The sequence below is a fragment of the Schistocerca americana genome, chromosome 9, assembly GCF_021461395.2.
Source record: "Schistocerca americana isolate TAMUIC-IGC-003095 chromosome 9, iqSchAmer2.1, whole genome shotgun sequence".
NCBI classification, from domain to species: domain Eukaryota; kingdom Metazoa; phylum Arthropoda; class Insecta; order Orthoptera; family Acrididae; genus Schistocerca; species Schistocerca americana.
Window position 1 is genome coordinate 157,112,554 of NC_060127.1, and position 17,164 is coordinate 157,129,717.

The 17,164-nt window shown below is 41.4% G+C and overlaps 1 protein-coding gene across 2 annotated transcripts in view; it reads right to left on the reverse strand.

The window, feature by feature from the left end:
- LOC124550864 overlaps positions 1 to 17,164 on the reverse strand; it is a 248,114-nt gene that overhangs the window by 158,012 nt on the left and 72,938 nt on the right. For both annotated transcript variants that reach the window (XM_047125606.1, XM_047125607.1), the window contains exon 3: positions 12,365 to 12,613. In XM_047125606.1, coding sequence (XP_046981562.1) covers positions 12,365 to 12,613 — 249 coding nt within the window. The remainder of the gene's footprint in view (positions 1 to 12,364; positions 12,614 to 17,164) is intronic.

Genomic DNA, 17,164 nt, shown 5'->3' on the forward strand with positions numbered 1-17,164 from the left:
TTTACCCTCACATTTTTCTGTACCTGCATGGCATAGAACGTCGGTAGCAATATTTTTTTCAGTTTTATATTACAGCGAAATTTTGCAACGTTGCAGTAGAACACGTGTAGCAACAACCACATTTAAGTGGCCATAACTGTATTCTCTACCACTAGTACAGACGATTTTTTTGTAAAGAATGAAGGAACTTAGTATATCCAGTTTGAAATTGTCCCGGAAATATAATTTGATGTACATCTCGAAAGGGAAATAATTCAAATTAACGATGAAGTCATAGAGAAAGTTCAGTAAATTTTTGTATTTAGAGCACCTGAAGACGACCAGACAGATAGAGAATGAAATAAACTGAAAGGAATAGTATGATTCGGAATGTTTTTGGTAAACTAAGTAAGGTTTCCTAAACCAAGATTTCGAGGTGTGTCAAAAGGGAAGGTGTGTATAAACAGTTTTGACTTACAGCAGTGAGACTTTGACTTTTTGCAGTGCGACAGCCGTTCAAAAACTGAGGTTTTTCAGCGAGCAATAGAGAGATGTGTGATGTAAATTACCCAGAGAGACAGAAAAACGAACAAATAAGTCAGCTGAACAGGTTAAAGGGGAAGACGTTATTATGATCCTTTCGAAAATGAAAAGGCGCTAGACGTTGAGATGATGATGTTTGGTTTGTGGGGCGCTCAGCTGTGCAGCTATCAGCGCCCGTACAAATTCCAACCTTTGCTCAGTCCAATTTCGCCACTTTCATGAATGATGATGGAATAATGAGGACAACACAAATCATCTCGAGGCAAGTGAAAAATCCCTGACCCCGCCGGGAATCGAATCCGGGACCCTCACTCGGGAAGTGAGAACGCGACCGCAAGACCACGAGCCATGAGGAGATGAGTGGATTAGATGAGATTACGAAGCGCTCGGAAGAGTTAGGAATAGGTTTATTTGAAGACTGGAATGCGGTGAAGAGTGTAGAGCAGGCTTGCATACAGCTTGATAGTAATGATACTAATGAATGCATCAGCAATGCACTTGGCTACGTAACTTCAGTCTCAAACATCTCAAGTGCAGGATAAATAAAAAAAAGGCCAAGTGCAAATACGTTCTTAATTATGTAGGCCGGCCGTAGTGGCCGAGCGGTTCTAGGCGCTTCAGTCTGGAACCGCACGACCGCTACGGTCGCAAGTTCGAATCCTGCCTCGGGATTGGATGTGTCTGATGTCCTTAGGTTAGTTAGGTTTAAGTAGTTCTAAGTCCTAGGGGACTGATGACCTCAGATGTTAAGTCCCATTGCGCTCAGAGCCATTTGAACCACTTTGGTTATGTGCACTACTGGCCATTAAAATTGCTACACAACGAAGATGATGTGCTACAGACGCGAAATTTAACCAACAGGTGGCGACACCTGCAACGTGCTGACATGAGGAAAGTTTCCAACCGATTTCTCATACACAAACAGCAGTTGACCGGAGTTGCCTGGTGAAACGTTCTTGTGATGCCTCGTGTAAGGAGGAGAAAGGGGTACCATCACGTTTCCAACTTTGATAAAGGTCGGATTGTAGCCTGTCACGATTGCGGTTTATCGTATCGCGACATTCCTGCTCGCGTTAGTCGAGATCCAGTGACTGTTAGCAGAATATGGAATCAGTGGGTTCAGGAGGGTAATACGGAACGCCGTGATGGATCCCAACGGCTTCGTATCAGTAGCAGTCGAGATGACAGGCATCTTATCTGCATGACTGTAACGGATCGTGCAGCCACGTCTCGATCCCTGAGTCAACAGATGGGGACGTTTGCAAGACACCAACCATCTGCACGAACAGTTCGACGACGTTTGCAGCAGCATGGACTATCAGCTCGGAGGCCATGGCTGCGATTACCCTTGATGCTGCATCACAGACAGGAGCGCCAGCGATGGTGTACTCGACGACGAACCTGGGTGCACGAACGGCAAAACGTCATTTTCTCGGATGAATCCAGGTTCTGTTTACAGTATCATGATGGTCGCATCCGTGTTTGGCGACATCTCGGTGAACGCACAATGGAAGCGTGTATTCGTCATAGACATACTGGCGCATCACCCGGCGTGAGGGTATGGGGTGCCATTGGTTACACGTCTCGGTCACCTCTTGTTCGCATTGACGGCAGTTTGAACAGTGGATGTTACATTTCAGATGTGTTACGACCCGTGGCTCTACCATTCATTCGATCCCTGCGAAACCCTACATTTCAGCAGGATAATGCACGACCGCATGTTGCAGGTCCTGTACGGGCCTTTCTGGATACAGAAAATGTCCGACTGCTGCCCTGGCCAGCACATTCTCCAGATGTCTCACGAAATGAAAACGTCTGGTCAATGGTGGCCGAGCAACTGGTTCGTCACAATACGCCAGTCACTACTGTTGATGAACTGTGGTATCGTGTCGAAGCTGCATGGGCAGCTGTACCTGTACACGCCATCCAAGCTCTGTTTGACTCAGTGACCAGGCGTATCGAGGTCGTTATTACGGCCAGAGGTGGTTGTTCTGGGTACTGATTTCCCAGGATCTATGCACCCAAATTGCGTGAAACTGTAATCACATGCCAGTTATAGTACAATATATTTGTCCAATGAATACCCGTTTATCATCTGCATTTCTTTTTGGTGTAGCAATTTTAATGGACAGTAGTGTATATAGATAGTTCCTGTATAGATTTTGATGGGTGAGTCTGCAATTGTCAAAATACACTGACGGAAAAGAACGCACCACCAAGGTGTTGTGCGACATAAACGAAACTTGGTAGGCGTGTTTCTGTACCTGAAAGAGGGTGTCTATTAAAATTTCGGGGTCGCATAAGGGTGCCGCTGTGAGGATGCTAATCAGATTTGCTTCAAACACACGCTGTAACGCTCACGAACGTTAGTTACATTTGATTCTGAAGGTCGTGAGTTGATGTAAGTCAAGAATGCCTTTAAGGCGGCTAACGCTGTTGTCAACACATCACTGAGATTTAACGGGGGGCCGGCCGGTGTGGCCGTGCGGTTCTAGGCCCTTCAGTGTGGAACCGCGTGACCGCTACGGTCGCAGGTTCGAATCCTGCCTCGGGCATGGATGTGTGTGATGTCCTTAGGTTAGTTAGGTTTAAGTTGTTCTAAGTTCTAGGGGACTGATGACCTCAGAAGTTAAGTCGCTTAGTGCTCAGAGCCATTTGAACCATTTAACGGGGAGGTGTATTAGGGCTACGAGAAGCTGCTATGTTCCTTCTGCGATACTGCAGAAAGACTTGGCACGGACGTAACCACTGTACGTGTTTGCTGGCAGCTGGTGGTCACGAAAATGTACGGTCGCAGGTAGTGCAGGCTCCGGATGACCACGTATCGCCACTGAGAGGGAAGGTCATCGTGCTCGGCTTGTTGCCTTGGCGCATAGCAGCAATTTGAGCACCAGTGATCACCACACTGACACAACGAACTGTTACAAATTGTTTACTTCAAGGCATTCCCTGGGTGATCTCAACTCCGGAAGGCGCAAGGGATTAACACAAGTACGCATCTATTCTTGGGCAAAAAGGCCGGACAGTGTGCAAAACCAAGGTATTTCTGCGATTTCAACCTGTCGTGCTTCTGATCATTACTATTAAAATACCTGTTTTGAGAATTTGGTAAATAAAGCAATGTATACTTTAAAGTAGTGAATTCTGATGGTGAGAGAAACAACTGTCAAAATCTACACCTCTGTTGTCTTTAAGGACTATAACGCTGCTGCAAGTTATAATATTTGGCATTAATTTACGTGCAGGTTCGCATGCTGCAGTTATGCAAGCCAGCCATAAAAGCGTTAGTTTTGGTTTTGCTTGAAGCTTACTATTCAGCATAGAACAATCAGTTGTTGAAGTTATTTCTGCTACAAATCGTCAAGTTATCTGATACTTCAATCGTACGTCCCAATCTGGGTGAATTTTAAATCTAGATTACTCGTTTCCTAGAGGTCTTTTTTTCGTTTCCTTTCGCAAAAAAATCATAGCTTTGCTAGCTTTCTCTTGTCAGTCTTTATGAATGTTTTTTGCAGTGCGAAAAACAGTTGCTACAGCTTCATGCTGCATGCACAACCATGGAAACCATCTCTTCCAACACATTTCGCATAACACAAGAGAAATATCAAAACACAAAAAAGAGAAAAAACCATTCCAAACATTTCTTACCAAAAATTCTGAGTCGTCATGCTGGTACTAGGTTTCTCCTTCTTCTTCTTGTGAAAAATGCGATCTTATCAAAATAAAAAAGTAAAAAAGCACATACACTTTCAAAGGCAACATTTCAATAAAAAACTATCCGTATTTTCTAAAAAAAATTCGCTCTTGCAAGCGATAAACAGAACAAAAATACTATTTCGTGTGTAAAAACAAGGTCCGTTGGTATTTTGACGAATTCAGGTTTTGTGTTTTGTTTCTTCTCGAAAAAATGTATTCATTTTCGTCTTTTTGTGCCATACTATCTTCTTTTGCTTTTGTTTACCATTACTGCGTAGCGTAGTCTTTTCAGTTGTTATTGTAGTGTTGTCGTCGGTCAGCGAGCAGCAGTTCTCTTGAAAATGGTCTCTGTATGGGGTACATTTGGTGGACCGTTCATTGTTATATTGCCATGAGTAAAACTGGATTATTGCAGACACACAGAAACTATCGCCCACGAAACAAGTTTCGCACTTTTTCATTGGGATGATGTCTAGTTATACATGTTCAACATTTTCTTGCGTCTCAGTTTGCATAGGCGATAGTTCATGTGTATCTGGAAAGGTTCCGTTAGGATTGGCATTTGCGTATCAGTTTTAGCGACAAGGAGGGGAAAGGATGAAGGGTACAACACATCCTGCCATTCCATAGCATTCATTAAATGCAATTAGAGAAAAGCTTGAACAAATGACGGGACAAAAAAAGTAACAGATGACAAAGCATTAAAGTTAAACACTTTTCGTATTAATGTTTGCTGTAAGTAGAACCTCAAGCCCAATTGCAGTAATTTAAATGTGTGCTAAGGAAAGGCATTTTCTCATGGTCTCAGCTTTAATGAGTTTCCAGTCCGATTACCTATTTTGTAATTTCTTTAACAGTTACTCTTATGCTCTTCTAATCAGAGCTTTTTGAAAATTTCTAAGTGACTTGCACAAAAGCTAACGTAAAGCGCGATAAAACCAGAAATGATATGTAATATTCAGGAAAGGTGTCATGTGGTTTCAACAATCTTCTTACACGGTTGAAAGCGTTACAAAGCTTTTAGCTGAAGTGTATGTAGCCATTACTTTTAGCAGCTGTTTTTCGGTTTACTTTTTGGGCAACCAAATAAATATCTGCGATGGCTCAGTATCGTTGACTTGCCTGTTCTCCTACATGTGTAAGATAACTGCCTACTAGAGTGTGCAGTGTTCCTATGGCAATACCGAACTGCTAACAAAATTGTACAAATGTTTTAAGTGCTACTACTCAATTTCTAGATTTTAGAACATCTTGTTTATTCAGAAAAAATGTTTTGTTAGACACTGGAGAAGCTTTCGACCATGAGCTTTTGGGTGTGTTTTGACGATTGGTAGGCTTATAAATCGGGTGTTTGGTAAAATTCTTAGAAAAAAAGAAGATAAAAATGGAATCCTCGACAAAAGCTGGAAGGTTTCATCGGAATAGTAAAACTTGGACATCCTTCGAACCCTTGTCAAGGAACTCTCTCAAATCTCATTCATTTCTGGTTTTGGCCAAAACATTTTTATTGACCACAAAAATGCCATGTCCCAAGTACATGAAAATGCGTTTCTGTTTTTTTTCTCATGATCTTTTGTAGAAAAAATAAAATTTATCAGTGATAAATATTTATATACAAGCCAAAAACAATTTAACAAAGTTATTGTATTTCAAAAAGATTATTGCACTTCGCTAAAATGATCTTACATAATGTGTAAAGTATACGATTAAATGACCTGAACATTAGGAAATGTAATGAGGTCGAATTAAACAAAATTTGTCAGTGTTTTAATAAACATGTACATAGACATACTTTTTTTAGCACACAGCGTTACGTTTTTTGGTACTTGGAAATGCAATTCATTCTACTACTGTTATACATGTGTTCCAACAGTCATTTCACAGGATAGAGTTTTTGACAGTCATTCCAGATCTTCCATGTTATTCCTTCACTTTCCTTGGGCACGTCCAGAGATTGTAATGACTCGAATAATAGTTACACGTAGAAAAAAAAAATCTTTCGTGACACATCCTATCCCTAATAAAAAGTAATTTACGATTTATGCTGATGTGTTGTACAATGAAATACGTTCAGAACATTCTAATATCACTAAAGTCGGAGGGGACATTTTGAAATAAAGAATAATTCCTCACATTTAGGCACATTTATTGGCGAAGTGGAGCGAGACTTATCTTCAAAACAGAAAGTATTAAATTATGTATATTTCAGCCAAAATATTGTCTCTTCATCCGAGATTTCAAAAATTTAGCTCTCTGGCAATATTTTTTTCCGACATCCGTCCAGCAACACACGTCGTTCCTTTTCATATTTCTGCAGGACCCGGAAATTCGAGAAAGAGAAGTCATTAGACAGTATATATATACGTGTATAAAAAAGAGAGAACATTCAAAATACACAGCCTAATCGTAAGAGTTGATTAGTTAAGCACTATTAACAGTTGACAACAAACATATACTGCTGCAGTCTTCTTCTAAGATAAAAAGAAATTCTGACTAAATATTTCATCTGCAGCGGTGTACTTATCGTTTAAGGTGACACATCCCGAACTATTCAGCTGCCTTTTTTTTTTGCCTTCCCTCGTACACACAGGCACACGCGATTTTCAGCGTTTCGTTGCCCCAAAGATGTTTCATTTGCCACTAGCTGGCCACGTGAAGGCGGAGCAACAAATCTCATAGGTCTGTTTTTCCTTTTTTGAGTTTCATTTTTTTTTTGTTCAAAAAGATTGTCCAGAAGAAGTGGCAGAGTGGCCGCAAGGTGTGAGTCGTGCCATGCAACTTTTCGAGGTCCCGCCTTCGGTTTCTATTGCGGCGGCACGCTTAGGGATGGAGAAGAGAAGGGGTTTAGTAGAATAGCGGGCCGTAGCGAGATGGTCGGCCTGAAATACAGAGGGCAGAAAAAAAAAATAGATCACTCAGTTGGCTTCGATGACCGCGTGCGCACGCTCCTTCCTGAAAATTCCACAACACAGAAAGACAAAAAAATGATAAAAAGAGACAAGCGAAACACTACACCATCCTTCTACCAAAAAATGAAAAAAAATGTCTGAATCTTTCATATGATGACATATCTTTTTAAAATTATGTATATTAACAGGGCTATTCAAACAGAAAGTGCAGTTTTCATAATTTTATTTCTCACAAACTACGGTAATGGTTGTGAAAATTGCGATAACTGGAAGCAGGGGAAACCGCAAAATTGTGAAGAACAGTTTGCCAGCTTGCAGTTTACACATGTCCGTCGCCTACTGCTCCTTTCGTAATATCTGTTCAGAAACTAGTCGAGATGGACCTGTACTCACCGAAAACAGACAGTCCCATCGTTTTGAAACATCTTATCATTAACAAGGGGAGACACCCATACCTGGTCCGTGTCGGTTACGATGTTTTTGTGGCCGCTCTTGTTATCCCTTGTTACATGGCTGGGAGTTGTACACCATTCCTTGCAGACACGTAGGACAGACCGTGTCGGTTCACCAGTTGATTGGATACTTTCATTTAATACCATGGCACATAATGATGACTATATTTGATCAATAAAGTGAAGCTGTAGTACTCTCTGTGTCTTTGGTAGTTTCTGATGAAAAAAAATTTGAAATCTGTCCTCCTCATAGAATAGCCCTGTATCTTATGAGGCTACTACTACTTGTGGCTGCCTACGTGCATAGAGTCTCATTATGAAATTTTTTTACTATTTTTCTTTTCATAATTGAAATGGTTAAATAAGTTGTCACTTATTTATAATATTACTCACAAGAACCATCACATTATTCTCCGCTTTCAGAAACCACATTTCTGGAAACAAAAGGTGGATATTTTGTCATATTTGACCTCTCTATCCTCTTCATGTAGCACCTTTACCGATATTTACGAATCCTGTGTGTTAAAGTGCTAGTGGTAGAGCAGTCGATTTTCTTTCACATAACTGAAAACTTTATGCAAGAGCTTTTAAAATTACGAGAAAAATTGCATGAATTCTATCATTAAGAAGAAGATCACTTTATTATTTGAAGCTCTAGTGAAGTTTAACCCAAACAGTTTTGTTTGTTCTTTTACTGTCTGATGTTTCAGTTTTGGGAAGATTATCCTATATACCCAACTCAGATATAATGTATTCTAATCAATAAAATATAGTTGGTGTGGGGGAGGAAGTATGAGTGAGACAATCTGTATATTATGCAAAATCTTTTGGTATTAGATAAGAAAGACTGCCAGTATAAAAAGATTTGACTCTTTTGTTTACTCGTGAAATATCTTTGTCAGTAAATTATCATGATTGCTCAAGAATAACGAAGCGAAACATGAGTGCAGGAATGAGCAGAAAGATAGTGATTTTTTAAATAAAGGAACATTATTGCGCAGCAAATACATTTTTGGTCTATAGATAACTAGTTAATGGTCCTCAGAGTCGCAGCCTCTCTTCGTTTAAACTAGTTTGCTCACTGATGCTGACTCAAAATAATGCGGACCAAATGGATTTTTTTTTATCATTAGCAAAAATGTTCCATACCTTTCTGATCATTTTCATGAAATTACAACACGCTACAGATAATTATTTTGGATTTTTACTTTTTCAGATACTTTTGAATCATTCGATATGTCAAACTGTTAGAACTGTCCTGTGTAAATGTTTTGCTTTTTTTGGATTCCCACTGAGCTTGAAAGGAAGAATACTAATAGACAAAAAAATGTAATGGGCAAAGAAAAATTCTGTGAAATTAATTTATGAGAGGGGAATCAAGCGGACGAAAAATGAAAATAGCTCAGATTGAGAGAGCGATAATTAGGCATGTAGAAGGTGTGAATACATTTTTGCTTAATAGATTGGGAAAACACGTACATGGGCAAGTCCTGTCTTGTGCCGCCATTGCAGATCCTAAGAAGAGAAATATGAATTTGCAGTTCTGAATATTTCCGGAGCGCTGACGAATTCCCAGTTTCTATGCTATCTAATATGACATTCGAGTGGGTAAAGAAAGACTAGACTGTGTTAGAGGTAAATTTTTTTCGTATTCAGAAAGAGGAGTTATTCAGTGGGGGGATGTTTTCAGTTGATACGGATAGCCATCAAAGTTCATTATTAGAACAGCTGTATCATAACATCAGAGGCTTTGTTGCTACATGCAGTTCTTATTTGGAACGTTAGAGGATTAAAATGTCTCCATGTTGTGCAAGGTGTGAAATGAATGGACACCAGTTCCACTGAGTGGAATATGAATACTGTGATGCTGAAAACATGCCTGTGCGAAGCTGGCTTATTTCATGTTTCAGTGCTGTCTAATGAATGGGCAAAAGAGTCGTGATTGTGTGAAAGGTGAAATTGGTTATTGTTCGGAATTGGATGATATAAAACGAAGAGGATTATCAGGAGGCACTTGTGATCTACAGAGTTCATTATTAGGGTCACTTCATCATAATGACAGAGTTTCGTTGCTGTATATAATGTAAATTTGGCTGTATTAGGGAATGAAAATATCTCAGATTACTTTATGGGAGGGATGGGAATTACATGGATATTAAGACAAATCAATCGTTGTTTTATGGCTTTGGCTGCAGAGAAGAGGAATCTGAGTGCTGCGACGTTGGAAAACCGTGTATAGTAACCTGCTGTGTACAGGAAAGTGTAATGAAACGCAGAAAGATGTGGACAAAATTTTCCATTTGATGCATTGAAAGGCAGGCAGCTCCTCATAGAAATGGACAAATGCAACATAACGTCAATAAAAATAAACTAACTTGATAGTGTCCGTTTACGAGTCTACTGGAGAACATCTTGAGCAAATAACAACGTTTAAATATTTAGGGGTAATACAAGGAAGCCATGCGAAACAAGATAATCATATAAAACCAGTATTAGAGGAGGCGAATGGAAGATTTAGATTTATTGGAAGAGTGACAGGGGAGTACGATACACCTGTGAAGGAAATCACACACAAGAAGCTAAAACTAATTAGAGATTATTGATATACAGGGTGTTACAAAAGGTACGGCCAAACTTTCAGGAAACTTTCCTCACACACAAATAAAGAAAAGATGTTATGTGGACATGTGTCCGGAAACGCTTAATTTCCATGTTAGAGCTCATTTTAGTTTCGTCCGTATGTACTGTACTTCTTCGATTCACCGCCAGTTGGCCAAATTGAAGGAAGGTAATGTTGACTTCGGTGCTTGTGTTGACATGCGACTCATTGCTCTACAGTACTAGCATCAAGCACATCCGTACGTAGCATCAACAGGTTAGTGTTCATCACGAACGTGGTTTTGCAGTCAGTGCAATGTTTACAAATGCGGAGTTGGCAGATGCCCATTTGATGTATGGATTAGCACGGGGCAATAGCTGTGGCGCGGTACGTTTGTATCGAGACAGTTTTCCAGAACGTAGGTGTCCCGACAGGAAGACGTCCGAAGCAATTGATCGGCGTCTTAGGGAGCACGGAACATTCCAGCCTATGACTCGCAACTGGGGAAGACCTAGAACGACGAGGACACCTGCAATGGACGAGGCAATTCTTCACACAGTTGTCGATAACCCTAATGTCGGCGTCAGAGAAGTTGCTCCTGCACAAGGTAACGTTGACCACGTCACTGTACGGAGAGTGCTACAGGAGAAACAATTGTTTCCGTACCATGTACAGCGTGTGCAGGCACTATCAGCAGCTGATTGGCCTCCACGGGTACACTTCTGCGAATGGTTCATCCAACAATGTGTCAATCCTCATTTCAGTGCAAATGTTCTCTTTACGGATGAGGATTCATTCCAACGTGATCAAATTGTACATTTTCACAATCAACATGTGTGGGCTGACGAGAATCCGCACGCAATTGTGCAATCACGTCATCAACACAGATTTTCTGTGAACGTTTGAGCAGCCATTGTTGGTGATGTCTTGACTGGGCTCAATGGAGCACGTTATCATGATTTAATACAGGATACTCTACCTGTGCTGCTAGAACATGTGCCTTTACAAGTACGACACAACATGTGGTTCATGCACAATGGAGCTCCTGCACATTTCAGTCTAAGTGTTCGTATGCTTCTCAACAACAGATTCGGTGACCGATGGATTGGCAAAGGCGGACCAATTCCATGGCCTCCACGCTCTCCTGACCTCAACCCTCTTGACTTTCATTTATGGGGGCATTTGAAAGCTCTTGTCTACGCAATCCCGGTACCAAATGTAGAGACTCTTCGTGCTCGTATTGTGGACGGCTGTGATACAATACGCCAGTCTCCAGGGCTGCATCAGCGCATTAGGGTTTCCATGCGACGGAGGGTGGATGCATGTATCCTCGCTAACGGAGGACATTTTGAACATTTGATGTAACAAAGTGTTTGAAGTCACGCTGGTATGTTCTGTTGCTGTGTCTTTCCATTCCATGATTAATGTGATTTGAAGAGAAGTAATAAAATGAGCTCTAACATGGAAAGTAAGCTTTTCCAGACACATGTCCACATAACATATTTTCTTTCTTTGTGCGTGAGGAATGTTTCCTGAAAGTTTGGCCGTATCTTTTTGTAACACCCTGTAGTATTTCGACTTCTTATCAAATAGGCATGACAACGAACGAATTCATAGACACGTTGTTAGGATCGTATCAGGTGGGTTTGGCCTATAAGAAAGAGTAACGGAAATTTCCTGGAACTTAACAATGGGACTTCTCTAAAGAAAGACAACGCCGTTTCCGCGAAACCATGTTGAGGTAAAGTTAGAGAACGTATGTTCTAAGAACACTGTACTTCTATTGTGCTCCCACCATCGCGTGTCTTAGGTAAGGCTTGTGGCAATAAGATAAGAAGGATTGAGGAACGTACAGAGGCATATAGACAGTCATTTTTCCTTCATGAATGGAATCGCATAGATAATGGATAGTAAGATGTATCCTCCACCACGCACTGTAGGGTGGCTAACAGAGTATATATGTAGATATAAATGTACTCCCTATTTGTGGGCTGTTTAATGTTACTGATGAGTGGAGCAGAAGACCTGATTGTATAACAGCTAAAGATTGCGACCCACAGGATTCAGTATTAGGACCAGTATTAAGCTCGCTTTAACAAAACACCCAAATTTTTGCTACTTTATCTGCTCTTTTTGTAGGACAACCGTAGCCCGCTAGGGGGCCAGCGCTCGGCTGGGACACGTACCGGGTCGGTACCTGTCGGAGGGCAACGGGTACAGGTTGCGTGGCGAGTAGCCGTAGGTCTCCCTGGATACGGGCAGGTAACGGTAGCCGGGCGTGGAGATGCGCTCTGCGGCGTGTGACGGCTCGTCGTAGATCGACTTGGGCGACAGCCAGGGCGCGCCCGGCAGGTCGGGGAAGTCGGAGAAGAGCGGCCGGAAGAGGCCGCGTGGGCGGTGCGACACGCGGTCCGGCGCGCGCATATCGTCCGTGCCTGCCGACAACAGCAAAACGACACACGTATACGGCACAGTGCACTCCTCGATACATAGCAAAATGACGCCCTACAAAACAATAAAATTTGCGAGAAGTACCTTTAACCGATACAGGTGCTCCTTAAGGTTGGATTCTAGGACCACTGGTAAATAAACAGATTTCTGTACACTGTTTATTATTTAAATAATATCATCAGCTTACATGATATGAAGGTGTTATACTCGCAAAACTTATTGCATTGCAGTTAATTTAAATAATAATAATTATTGTAACACTAGAAGTAAGAGTAATAATAGTAGCAATTGAAGTATAAGAATGTATCGACTCTAGATATGCATATATCTAATGTTCTCTGAAACAGAAATGTTGGAGAGTACTCTAGCAGAGAGAAATCCTCAAACAATACAGATGTTCATCAAGATTCTAAATAAGGACCAATAGTAATTGTCAGACATTTTTATAAGCTTTCTGTTTTTTAACCAGATAAGTTTAGGATCATCAGACTAGGGTGCTATACCTTGAGAATTGATTGCAGTTCAGTTAAATAATGGTAACATTTATATTATAAACAACCAGGATCATCAGACTAGGGTGCTATACCTTGAAAATTGATTGCAGTTCAGTTACATAATGGTAACATTTATATTATCGGTATTAGTGTTACCATAGCACTACAGTAATATTGATAGTAATGAATTGAAAGAATAATTAGAAAACAGATTTGGATGTATGAAGGGTTATTTGGAATAACAGTACTGAGTGTGAGCAAAGAGGATTTCAAGCAGAGACACAGTCAGTTGACACAGTTATACCTCAAGGTTCAATGTTAGGACGGCTAATAATTGTCAGAGTTTTTTTTTAAGTTATTTGTTTTTTCAATCACATAAGTTTAGGGTCATCAAGTCCTTTCTCACATCGAAGCATGATGCTACGCTTTCAACACTGTAATACAGTTGTATTAAATATTGCTAACATTTATTTTATAAATTACAGTAATATTGATAGTAATAAACTGAAAGTATAATCATGTCTGATACAATATTTTCTAGTTTGGACTCTGTACTGTAATTTCTAATATTACTTTTGGTGTGACATATGATGTATGAATTTCGATCCACTACTTTTAATAAAATAAGACATATGAGAATAACGAACAGAATATGTCAGTGAATATGGTACCAGTAGCTTAGTTAATGTTATCAACCACCCACAGATAGGATTCTAAACATCCTTGGTTACACCATAACAGCTGTGCTTGTTCTATGATACGGCAGATTTTTGATTGTGTTGGCTAATGGACGTACTCATGTACATTATTGTATTGTTTTGTGGCATATATGCAGAGAAATACCATGTACACCTGTCCACATGCACCAGCGATGTATTAGAAATGGCGATGGAAGCTTAAGATATGTATATGCGAGAGCTTGTAGACAATTTGTGTACAGGGTGCAGCAGTTAAATCCGGACAAATGAAACTTTTTGAAAAAAGTCAAATTTATTAAAACAAAATACAAATGAAAATGAAAACCCTTTTACGTATAAGTAGTGGAATCTTTCAAGAGTTACATTACTCGATGTAACCCCCCCCTCAGCCGCAATGAACGCCTCCAGTCTTGTCTTAAAGCGATCGCACGCACTGTTTAAAATAGTGCTGTCGATATTCGCGAATGCTGCTTCACTAGCCGTGCGTAGATATGCGACGTTAGGGTGCCTCGTCTTATTGGTAACCCTGTCGGGTACGCTTCAAACAAAGTAGTTGAGCGGTTAATCAGGACTATTCGGGGGCCAGAAGTTCTTTGATCAGAACATGTCAACATTAGCCGAAAGCCAGTTTTGAACTAAATGTGCACTGTCCTGTTGAAGGATATAGTGTGTCCCCGAGGCCACAATTACCATCCACGGTTTGCCAAATTCGTCAAACTTGCAAATAAACTTCTTTTGTGACAGTTTGTTCCTATCCAAAGAAATGTGGCGGTATGATATCAGCCTCAGTGGACGTAACACATAGGAGGTAAACCCCAGGCTTTTCCGAAGCACTATACTTGGCCACTATATGGTACACAGCTGATCTCGGTTACTCTAAAGACGGAACTATTTCAGTGGGCGAACACCCAGCGCGAAGATTTTCGATAATCGCGGCTCTTTGGCTGTACTCCGCACTTGTTTGTAACATCTCGGCCATTCTGAGTTTATGACTGGCCGGCCGGGGTGGCCGAGCGGTTCTAGGCGCTACAGTCTGGAACCGCGCGACCGCTACGGCCGCAGGTTCGAATCCTGCCTCGGGTGTGGGTGTATGTGATGTCCTTAGGTTAGTTAGGTTTAAGTAGTTCTAAGTTCTAGGGTACTGATGACCTCAGAAGTCCCATAGTGCTCAGAGCCATTTGAACCATTTTTGAGTTTCTGACTGTTTACTATATGCCTATGGTTTTCAAGAATGCCATTCGCGACCTCCGGCGGCAAATTAAAATTGAAATTTATCTGGATTTAAGCACCGCACCCTATATAAACCAATGTCACCATTTTTGAAAGTATTACAGGTGTTTGAAAATGACCCGCGGTTGAAACAGAGCTCTGTATAGTTCTATAGGACATGACATGAATTTGAAAATCGTAGGTGCTCAATCCACTCTCGGCTGTCTGGGATTATATCCTTTATTGTGGCAGCAAACTTAAGTCTTTGTTCCTTTTTCTGATGAAAAACTTCCTTCTGTGACAGAGCAAAGAGTAAATCTGTATGCCAGAAAACGATGTACTAGAGTAATCTGCAAGAGAAAGTTTGTCCAGGAAATCATAAAGATATTCCATCTGATCAAAAGCATCCGGAGACCTATTAGTTCACATCAGTATGGGGTGTGTCAACCATTCGCCATTATGACTGCTTGAAACATGCTGGGGACACTTTTCAGTGGGGTGTCTGAACGTCTGTGGAGGAGTAGCAACCCATTGTTGCTCAAGATCCAAAACGGGAGAAAATAGTGGTGTTGGACGCTTGAGTCTGGACCGAAGTCGATGTTCTAACTTCATCCCATACGTGCTCAGTTGGTCTCAATTCGGGACTGTGGGCAGCTCAGACCATATCAGGAAAGTTATTGTCCATAAAGCATCATCTCACCTGCTGCTGTATGACAGAATGCATTGTCATGGTGATGTAATCATTGTCTCCAAACTGTTACACTAACGTACGGAGCATATAGCGTTTTCTCCCACTTCAATTAGGGGACCACAACCTAAGAACGAGAAACACGCCCGCACTGTAAAAACCACCTCCTCCGTACGTCACTGTTGCCGCCGCACATAATGACAGGTAACGTTCTCGAGCCACCTGACAGACCCAAACCCATCAGTCGGATTGACATAGCGTATAGCGTGATTCATCAGTCCGAATCACTCGTTTCCAATCATCCACTGTCCAGTGGCGTCGCTGCTTACGCCATTTCAAGCATCGTTTAGCACTGGCTACAGAAATTTGTGGCATATGAGGAGCTGATCGACCCTCGCACCCCACTCTTTTCAGCTCCTTCACATAGTAATTGTGCTAGATGGGCTGCTGGCAGTACTTTGTAACTCAAGAGTGAATCCTTCCGCTGATGCAGTCTTTTATAATCACTCTCTTGAACGCTCGACAGCCCCTGTCCATCAGTACATGGGATCTGTCTAGTCTCGGTTTAACTGTGGTTGTTCCTTCGCTTTCCCGCTACCGATATCCACATGGCCAACAGTGAACTTGGACAGCTTCAGAAAGGTTGTAATATCCCTGGTGGATTTGTTGCTCAGGTGACATCAAATGACTAGTCCACCTTCGATGTCACTTAGCTCTCGTGACTGCCACATTCTGCTGTGACTGTTTCTCTAGAGACAAGTCAAATTCCCAGTACGTAGGAGCACCCAGATACGTTTGCTCACGTGCATAGACAGTGACCTAGTACATACGAGGGCTATCCACAAAGTACATTACGTTTTGGAACTAAAAATAAATAAAGTATTGGAATTTTTTTTAATTGTATACAGATGAAAGCCACACTTAAATACTACTTTTCTACATAGTTGCCATTTAAATTAAGGCACTTATCGTAGCGACTGACGAGCTTGGAAATTCCTTCGTCGTAAAATTCGGCCTCCAGCGCCTTCAACCACGTGGTTACCTCTTCTTGAAGCTGTGCGTCGTCATCAAAACGCTGCATAGCCAACCACTTCTTCATTGCTGGGAATAAGTGGAAGTCGCTCGGTGCCAGGTCGGGACTGTACGGTGGATGAGGAAACAACTCCCACTTAAAAGATTCGAGAACTTCACGAGTGGCATTTGCCGTGTGGGCCCGGGCGGTGTCGTGAATCAGCAAGATCTTTGAGCCCAACTTTCCCTTGCGCTTGTTTTGTATTACTCTTCTGAGGTTGTGCAGAGTTTGGCAATACCTTTGAGAGTTTATTGTAGTGCCTCTTTCCGAAAAATCCACAAAAATCACACCTTTTCTGTCCCAAAAGACAGTCGCCATCACCTTCCTTGCCGACATTGTCTGCATGCATTTCTTGGGTTTTCGGTGGGAATTTT